Source organism: Sphaeramia orbicularis, chromosome 22, assembly GCF_902148855.1.
Source record: "Sphaeramia orbicularis chromosome 22, fSphaOr1.1, whole genome shotgun sequence".
NCBI classification, from domain to species: domain Eukaryota; kingdom Metazoa; phylum Chordata; class Actinopteri; order Kurtiformes; family Apogonidae; genus Sphaeramia; species Sphaeramia orbicularis.
Window position 1 is genome coordinate 32,807,596 of NC_043978.1, and position 10,069 is coordinate 32,817,664.

At 37.3% G+C, this 10,069-nt stretch overlaps 1 protein-coding gene across 2 annotated transcripts; it reads right to left on the bottom strand.

Annotated features, from left to right (window-relative positions):
• Positions 1-1,333: 1,333 nt before the first annotated feature.
• Positions 1,334-5,983, bottom strand: prph2la (peripherin 2-like a). Of its 2 annotated transcripts, none has more exons than XM_030126429.1 (4): positions 5,815-5,983; positions 4,753-5,529; positions 4,424-4,670; positions 1,334-1,821 (listed from the first exon to the last, which is right to left on the bottom strand). In XM_030126429.1, exons 2-4 carry the CDS (start codon positions 5,331-5,333, stop codon positions 1,549-1,551), a joined length of 1,101 nt encoding a protein of 366 aa, XP_029982289.1. In that variant the 5' UTR covers positions 5,334-5,529; positions 5,815-5,983; the 3' UTR covers positions 1,334-1,548. The 2 variants fall into 2 exon arrangements, with proteins under 2 accessions (XP_029982289.1, XP_029982288.1); XM_030126428.1 differs by having other exon boundaries at positions 5,809-5,983.
• Between the last annotated feature and the right edge of the window lie 4,086 nt (positions 5,984-10,069).

The window sequence follows — 10,069 nt, forward strand, 5'->3', positions numbered from 1 at the left end:
CACATGATACACACAGGAGTAGGTACTTGATTGCATAACCATTGTTTTTGATGACTTTTGATGGTCTAATAATTTTTTCCGCGACTACAAGTGTGCTCAATATAAAGTGAACCGCTTACAGACGTGTAGATTTGCCGCACAAGACAACAGAAGACATGACGGTTTTATTGTCAAGTTTTTAGTAGCTCATCACAGCAAAGAGATGTTTTCATTAGACAGTTATACAACGTTGGCATAGCTGAGGCACAAAGATTTACCGTGGAGTTGAAGACCAGTTGTTTCAGGAAGATGTACTATTACACTGATTTTGTACAAAGCTGTTAAGAGTTGAATATGTTCATTGTATGACTGAATAACCTCGGTATAACTTGCTTGATGAATTATACATATAATGACGTTTCAAGTTGGGAAAATATCTACAAAAAAAATCCAAATACTACTATTATTCAACGCTTTGATCTTTTAGTTCTTGTAAGATCTGTCTAACATGAGGCCAAACTTTAATGTGCCCTAAAATATCTCCACATTACCATTCTAAAAGCGCCTTTTTTTAGGATTATTTTGACATAAAATCAGGAGTGATGAGTCCCTGAACTGAGGTCCCTGTTGCTACAAGTTATTTTATATTATGTTCTACTTTGTACCATGTTAGACACCCGTTGCAAAACTGCACCGTCACAGGCAACTTTGTAAACAATACAATTACAGTACAGATGTGTACACATAGAAAAGTAATGATATTTGTATCAATAAGCAACATAAATGGAAAATATTATAACTGATGGTTGTAAAAAGTCAAAAAGGCATTCTATGTTTTGCAAAAGATGTGTGAAATTTTTTTTTACTTTTTGTAGACATTTCTCGGTTTAACCCATAAAGACCCAGAGCTACTTTTGTGGCACTTCCAAAGTAGTTTTTTTCTCTCCATTGAACCTTATCACCATTTATTAATACAATATATCCTCTGTTTTTTGTGTTTTTTCAGTGAAACTCATATATTTTCCTGTATTTAATTCACTGATCATGTAGATGTTCATAAAAGCTCTGATTAAAATTGGGTGTTATTATATGAAAAACAGAGAAAATTGAAGAAAAAGTGGCTTTTTCTTTAAAATCTATCATTAACTAAACATAAACCCAGTGCATCCATCTACTATCATTGACCCAACTCCATTGGTTTTACTGGTGAATCAAGGTTGTAGAAGATGAAAGTGTTTCCACGGTAACTACGGAGCCTCTGAACGTCCAAATGGGTCTTATCTGATGACCATGAAAAGATGAATAACTGTATTTTACACCAATTATTTACATGTATTGATAGGATTAGTGGATCAACAGGTATTAAACAGTTTAGATCAGTAGATGTTTTAGGTTAAAGGTGGATGTTTGGGTCTTTATGGGTTAAATTGTTAATCAGACTCATACAGATAAAAAGAAAAAAAAAAGTCAGTGATTATAATGCAAACAGTTCTGTTCTTTCAATGTAGCCAAGACAAACTGTTAGTAGTTTGTCTTTAGTGTCTTTAGATCAGTCTTGTTTCAGAAGGGTCAACTGGCCACTGGTATTTGCTTTGGTGGTACATTATCTGGTCCGTAGTTTGCTTTGGAGGAGGAGGGGACGTTAATGTTGGGGTCCCCGTTGTTGGCTGTGTCGATCTGGTTGCCTTTGCCCAGGCTCTTGATGATGTTCAGGTTGGTGCGTGCTGTTTCCATGAAGCTGTTTTCCAGCAGCCAGCCATCAGACTCAGAGTTAGGGTCACCTTGCCTCAGCACGTTTTCCAGGGAGGTCTGGAGGTAACGCACCCCCGTCAGCACAGAGAGCTGAAACAACACATGCACACATCACTGACATTGTCACTTACAGACAGTCGTGGAAAAATTATCAGAGCATCAAAAGTCATAAAAAATGGTTATGCAATGAAGTACTAACTCCTGTGTGTATCATGTGACTAAAACAGACAGAAAAGACTCACTACACTGGCTCCTTGTTCACCTCCTCATCAAATATAAGATCCTCCTTCACACCCATCACTGTCTCCACGGTGAAGCCCCTACTTACCACACTGAACTCCTCACCCCCCACAACACCTCGAGAATCCAGTCAGGCCAATCGCACTGTTTGCACCCCCCCGGGACAAATCTTAAAACTATGGGTGACAGGGCTTTTGCTGCTGCTGCCCCCCGTCTGTGGAACGCCCTGCCTGACCACCTCCAGGCCCCACAGACAGAGGACACTTTCAAAAAAGGTCTGAAGACCTTTTTAATTCAGGAAAGCATATCCATGATCTCCCCACATCTGTGCATGCTTCCCCTGTTTTAATTATCTTTAATTTTAAACTGTTTTTATCTGTCTTACTTATTTTCTATTTTTATTCTCTGTATTTATTGTACCCTGCCTGTAGCACTTTGAGATTTTTAGATAAAAATGTAAAGTGCATTACAAATAAAAATTTATTATTATTTTTTATTATTATTATTATTATTAAAAGAAAACATGGAATGCCTAAAAGCACTGTTTTTGTCAGTACAATGCCATAGCTATTACTGCAAGAACTGAGGGGATTTTGGTTATTATCAAGAAACCATGGAAAATGTCTAGATATCAGGTCTTAAATTAAACTCTTATGAGCTATTTTTGTTGTTATTATATTTGTCCAAACAAATGTACCTTTAGTTGTACCAGGCATTAAAATGAGCAAGAAACTGAAGAAAACAAGGGTGGTCTAATAATTTTTTTCCGTGACTGTAGAAACACGAGCACAGACCAGACGCAGATTCTTCAGTCAAACTGTCTCCACTTATTTTGTTTGTGTCGTCTGATCGGTATCAGCAGCTCATTCACATGTGTTTGTGAAAAGGTGACGTGCATCTGGTTTGAGGTCGATGAGAGAGGTGCTTTGTGGCTGACACAGAGATAATATGACAGTAGAGATTTACTGAAGGATTAGCACAGTCAAAGTGAATCTGCAGTAACAGCACTGATGCAAAGGCTGAGGACACACTGCTTGGATCTGCAATGTGGTCTATAGAAATATTTACTTTTGCATAAAGAAAAGACCATAAACAAATATGAAATCAAATGCACTGGATTGGACATTTTCATTTTAGATAACTGCCTCCTGACGAGTGATAGAAGAAGAATTTCCACCCTCGTCTTTTTTTTTTTTTTTTTTTCCTCTTTTTCTTTTTTTTCTTTCTTTATGGGCTCAGCTGGCTGACAGGCAGCTGTCTGTACCGATAAGGCAGCAGCTGACACCAACTGTTCTCCCAGTCATCATTGCCCATTTTTCTAACACCTTTGCTTGTGTATCCTCTTTTATTTGGACATTTTACCAGGGAGTATCTCACACTACTCTTTTTTTTTTTTTTTTTTTTTTTCCTACTTGTCCAGCGTTCTAACAGCAGAGCCTCGTCTTTTTTATGTTATGTAGATTTTTAACGTTGAGCTCATTTGACTATTAATGAGTTTACATCATATTCTTTAACATTAACATATGTTCATGTCCATCAACAAGTCTGCCTGTTTCAGTAAGGATTCAAAAAATAGAGTTTACTGGTTTAAGAAGTAGAAGAATTTTCTCAAACCATAAAGGTTCAATCCTTAACCCCTTACTGCCTAAATGTATGTACAATCATATAAAAAAAAAAAAATTCGTATTATTATTGTCAAACAGATGCTGAATTAAGTTCATTAAGGTATTAAGGTATGATGTAAATTAGTGACATTAGGTCCACTTGGAATAATAACAATTAAACAGATGATGATCAGCTCCTCCAGTCAATAATACAAACAAAACAAAATAATCCAAAAATCAGTAGTATGTCATGAAATGAATAAAAACTGTTACTGAAACAGGGCTTTAAACTGATCCATGACCAGTGGAATACTGAGGCAAATTCGCAACAAGGGGTTAAAATATGAAACATGGTAATTTGAAAAGTCAGAGCAAGACAAATTTAACAAATTTTGAGTAGAAGTTGCAGGGGTGCCAAAACTCGGTCCTCGAGGCCCGGTATCCTGCATGTTTTAGATGTTTCTCTCTTTGGGCACACCTGGTTCTATTAATGATCAGCTCATCATCATGCTCTACAGAAGACTTATAATGATGCAGGATTCATGACCGGATTTGGACACCCCTGAGGTAGAGTGAAGGTGGACAAAATGTAAATAATAAGTGTACTTAAATACGATGCTCCATGAAATATAATAATAATAATAATAATAATAATAATAATAATAATAATAATAATAATAATAATAATAAAATTGCATTTATAAAGCACTTTTCATTCAGCAGAATCTCAAAGTGCTACAAAGAGAAGACAGTCCAACAGAAAATACAATACTATATCAGGAATAAAAGACTTCGGTGAATAAAACAGTGACATTCCTCTAGTCTTTGTAATCAGTGTGTTTTCTGACCTCAAACAACCAGGCGATGAGCACTGTGAGACCAATGGACTGCATAATGTGGGTGTAGTACTCCAGCAGCGCCTGGCGACACCCTTTCATCCACAGGTTGAGCTCCTCCGTCTGGTGGTCATAGTTGAAATGAGCCGAGTTGTTGCTGATCTGCTGCTGGATGCACGGCCGGGGGGAGTTGACGTTACAGCAGCTGAACGGGACACCGTCCAGCAGGTACTTCCCCTCCACATTGCTCCTCAGTCGACTACAGGTGAGGAAACAGAAGGTCAGGGTCTGTCTGTGGATGTGATGGATCAGTGTGAAGCAGGTATGGATGTTACACTTACTCTAGCACCTCCTTCTGGGACATATCCAGGTACCGCTGGCTGATCCACTGGATTTGAAACCAGTCTTTGTAGCCGTTGTTGCCACAGCAGTGGAACTCTATCTGGAGCATGTCCACAGTACGCTTCAGGAAGCAGCGTCCAGGTGTGTCTGTGTCCTTATAAAACCTCATGGCCTCTGTAAGCCCCAAGTTCAGAGACTCCTCTAACTCCCCTCTCATGCTGTAGCACATCAGAGCCCCTACCAACACACAGAAGGTGAAGAAGAAAGTGCATATAATGTAGGGCAGCATGATCAGCTTCCAGCGCAGGAACTTAGTGGTGTCCACGCAGTCGTAGCAGATCTTCCCTCCCAGGAAGTTGATGGCACAAGCGATGAGACCCACGGCGATAAGCATGTTGGGTACATACTGGATATCCCTCTCAGCCATCAGCTCCCCTCGCTTGTTGATCTCCACCTTGAGGAAGAGCCCCAGGCTGAACAGGATGACCCCTGTCACCACTGAGATCCAGTTCAGGATCCACAATACCTGGGCCAGTTTGTCCCTCTTGGTTTTGGTGAACTTCACCTTCAGGACCGCCATGGTGTATTTCCCCTTAAATCCTCAGGATTAAAGGTGGGACATAGGTACAGGTTATGTTTGCAGAGGAAATGGGGGGCCAAGGGGAGGGGGATTGGTTGTAAAACTCTCTGAAGGTCCTCTCATAAGCAGCTTAGCCTGGTAGTCATGATCAATATCTTATGGACGTTGCATTATGGTTGGACTGGTACCGACAGCTCTGTTAGATGACAAAATGACAACAAGAAAGGATCAATATTCTCCCAAAAATGTGATAAAACATGGCTTTTGGGAGCTGAAAACACTACGTAGAAAAAAAAAAAGCAGTGACATGTGATGATTTACAATATAAAGCAGCATCAGAGACAAAATAGAAGAATATATTACATGACATTTGATTAAAAAACCTAATAATGCTCCTTGTATTTCTGTCCTGATAGAGGTCATTAGATTTAACAACCTGCAACACAATGAATGAAAATAAGTTAACTGTACCCACCTTTACCTGGACAGTATTCACCTCGACAACCTGGCATCATTGTCCTCTCACCATCGGTTTGTTTGTTTTAATAACATCCTCAGATTTAGTCCGACTTTAGAATAGTTGTAATGACACACATAGTATGAAGGCAGCCACTATGGCATCAGAGTGAGACTAGCACCCAAGTCCTGACCCTCCTCCTAATCCCCTTTAATCATTAATCAGCCCTGGGCCCCACAGAGGGATTTGGACACACCTTCTGCTACCTACGCAAATCTGACTGTCCAAGCATTGTAACTGATGGCTGATGGCCACAGTGTGTGTCTGCGAGTGTGTGTCTTTGCATTTGTGTCGAAAGTAAAAGCAACAGCAACAGCTCATTCATAAATCTAAATATCTCATATCTGCAGACACATGAAAAGACTGAAAAAATGCATCTGAAAATACATAAATTATGTTTTTAACTGTTTTTTTATTGATTCATTCATTCATTTTCTGAACCTGCTTTATCCTCACAAGGGTCACGGGGGTCACTGGAGCCTATCCCAGCTACTTATGGGCGAAGGCGGGGTACAACCTGGACATGTCACCAGTTCATCACAGGTCTGACATATAGAGACAAACAATCACTCCCACATTCACATCTATGGGCAATTTAGATTAACCTATCAGTGCAGGGGTGTCAAACTCATTTTGGTTCAGGGGCCATATTTAGCCCAATTTGATCTCAAGCAGGACAGAGCAGTAAAATAATGACTTAATAACCTATAAATAATGACAAATCCAAGTTTTTCTTTTTGTTTTAGTATAAAAAATACCCCATTTGAATTATGAAAATATTTACATTTTACAAAAAAGATGTAAATAACCTGAAAAAACAAAAATTTCATTTGAAAAATTAGTGCAGTTTTAACAATATTATGCCTGGACTTATTATTTATACATGTACATTTACACACAGTGTTACATAAACATTTAGTAACAGGCAGAATATTGTTAAAATTTTGGAGTTTGGAACTAAAAAATTGAACAATTTCTACAATGTTACATCTGTTATTATTAACACAACTACAGATCACAGTGGATCCATAAATGCACAAAACATTTAGTAACAGGCAGAATATTGTTAAAATTGCACATTTCGGGTTGTTCATCTTTGTTTTTATTTATGTATTTATTTGCATTTTATTGTGAAAGAATAGTTTTGTAAATGTAAGTATTTTCACAGTGTAATGTTATTTTTTTCACATAATTTTTCACAAAGAAAATTTGTAGTTTTCATTATTGATGGGTTATTGTGTTGTTATTTTTACCTGAGATCCCATTGGTCTGTATGTGGAACCTGAACCAAAATGATTTGGACAACCTGGACTGTTCAGGTTCATTTTTGCACTTTTATCCCGTGGGCCGGAATGGAACTTTTGGTGGGCCAGATTTGGCCCCCGGCCCTTATGTTTGACACCTGTGTATTAGCGCATGTCTTTGAATGGTGGGAGGAAGATAGAGTACCCGGAGAGAACCCACGCAGACATGGCGAGAACATGCAAACTCCACACAGAAAGGTCCCACCCCCATCGACTGGTGTTGTTATTGAATTCAATCAAATTTGGGGGGGTATTGGCTATGAATCCTCTGCACAACACACTCTAACAAACACATAATACACAAAAACAGAACATAATCTATTGTTTGAAATGCACAACAATAATTTTGTTTGCTTCACAGACCACAATTTATCCAGTCAGTTTTTTAAAGAGTCCACTTAACAAACAGAAAATATCCTCATTTCCTGTTTTTTCTCTTTTAAGAATAAACACTTATTAAGAATGTCTTCCTATATTCCCAAAGTGAATGCCAGGCTCATTTGTGGTATCATATGCTCATCATAAACCTCAGTCATAATACTTCTGAGTCACCAATAAAGTAAGAAATTTCATTATTAATGTAATTATCTTAATGTAACTTCATATGACATTTCTATTAAACTTGAAATTACTCTTCTGAACCTTGTCAGGTCTTTCTATTAAATTTAAAAGGATTCTTGGCCAATATTGTGAATTCAAGATGAGTTATGTAATGATGGGAATATCTCCTTGTTTAAATTTGTGCCACAAATGCCATTATTAATGATTTGCACTTGTATAAAATAAGGATTTGTGGGTACAGGGACCAGATATTCCCATTTCCAACATATAAAAAGATACTTCATAAAGGTAATGTCAATATTTTGTTTTGGAACATTCATATATTTCACAAATATTAATGGAGTGTTTTTTTTTTTTAAAGGAAAAGAAAGAAAAGAAAGAAAAAGAAAATCAGATCAGTTTTATTGTCTTGCTGATCGTTTTGGTCCATTTTTTTTTTTTAATTTCTTGTTCATTTTTATGATTATTGTCTTAATTTTTTGTAAATTTTTGCTCATTTTTGATTCATTTCTGTCTGTTTTGCTGACTATTTTGTTTATTTTTGCTAATGTGTCTGCATCTTGGTACACCATTTGTCATGGCTGATTTTGTTGATTATTGTATTAAGTTTTCTTCATTTTATTGATTTTTTCTTCATTTTTGTTCCTTTTATTGATTTTTTTTCTTAATTTTTCCCAACATTGTCCCACACATATTTACTCTCTGTCCCATATTTGACTTATTGTGATCTGGTCCCCTTATTATTGTTACGCTACAACACATTTGTTTAAAAAAAAAAAAAAATACTGCTGTACCGCTCTCTACTGGTGAAAATAATCAAGGAATGTGATGCTTTCATCCCAGTCAGAGATAGAGCTTGTGTTCTGCAGTTGGTTCCACAGTGACTTCACTGACTTCACTAAAATGAATCACACCTGAATGTTTTATCCATGCAGAACAGTGCTATCTACTTCTTTCTCTGTGCTCTAAATGTCTCATGTTAAACCTCTGCACCTTCTGCTGTCATCCTATTTATTTCTAGCCATACTTAATCTATTTCCACTTTTAATTTCAGGCCGCACATATGCACTCATACAAATATACTTATAGCTACGTTGCAAATCAGCCAATGAAATGTTAACTGAGAGTGAGATTAGTGGATTAACATGTACCAAAGTAGCTTGTGAAAGAAGAGAACACTAGTTTAGCTACTGGAGCAGTCAGCAAATCCATGAGGCAGACAAAACACTCAGCACTACCCACTGCACGGACCAGGAGAGAGGTTTATATGAGCTGCAACAACACTACCACTGCAAGTAAGTACAAGTGAAATGTTTATGTTTTTGTATGAAGACCTCTGAGAAGGAAGATTATCACCTTCATGCTTTAATCTGTTCCACAATCCATTGATCTAATTATGGAAACATGTCTACGAGAGGGTTTCTCGACTTAAGCGGGGAAGTTATTTGACAGCTCGTGTAGATACTCTGAGTACACTTGGATAACAATGGTTAAAATACAAAGTACATAAAGCAAAGGAGTTCTAATGTTAATGCAATGATATTTATTGGATGATGATTTTCAATAATAATCCCTCTATCCCATTATGTATTCTCCACTGCCCTGTTCCTCACCCCACTCCAGTCTGAGGTTGGAGAATCCGGCATCATGTTGAACGCAGAAGGTCACTGGTCTGAGTATTTGGCCCAAAACAACATAAGTGGCATCATCCGGTGGCTACGGAAGATCACAGATAATGGTACACAAGACAAATTATGAAATTATGGAACAGCTTCACAGTGAAAACACATACAGTCATACAGGAAAAAAATAATTAGACCATCAAAAATCATCAAAAACAGTGGTTATGCAATCACATACTAACTCCTGTGTGTATCATGTGACTACAACTGTGGTAAAAGTAATATTTCAGCTCAACTTTTGTACTTTTGAAGCGTTCGTGCTTCACTTGTGTTTTTTTATCCACTATATAGAATAGCATACTCCATTTGTCTGTTGACTTCAACTACTGTTACTTTTTACTTTTATAAGGTTCAAGGGTCGAGTTAATTCCTATATTTGAACAAAGCTAATGATAATTTAAAGAACAAAATACATGTACAGTCTGAACTACCAACATACAGTAACAGAAAAAAAAATATTAGACATCAAAAGTCATCAAAAACAGTGGTTATGCAATCAAGTACTAACTCCTGTGTGTATCATGTGACTAAAACAGACAGAAAAGAAAACATGGAATGTCTAAAAGCACTGTTTTTGGCAGTACAATGCCATAGCCATTGACCGTAAGAACTAAAGTGATTTTGGTTATTGATAAGAAAACCATGGAAAATGGCTAGATATCAGCTCTGAAA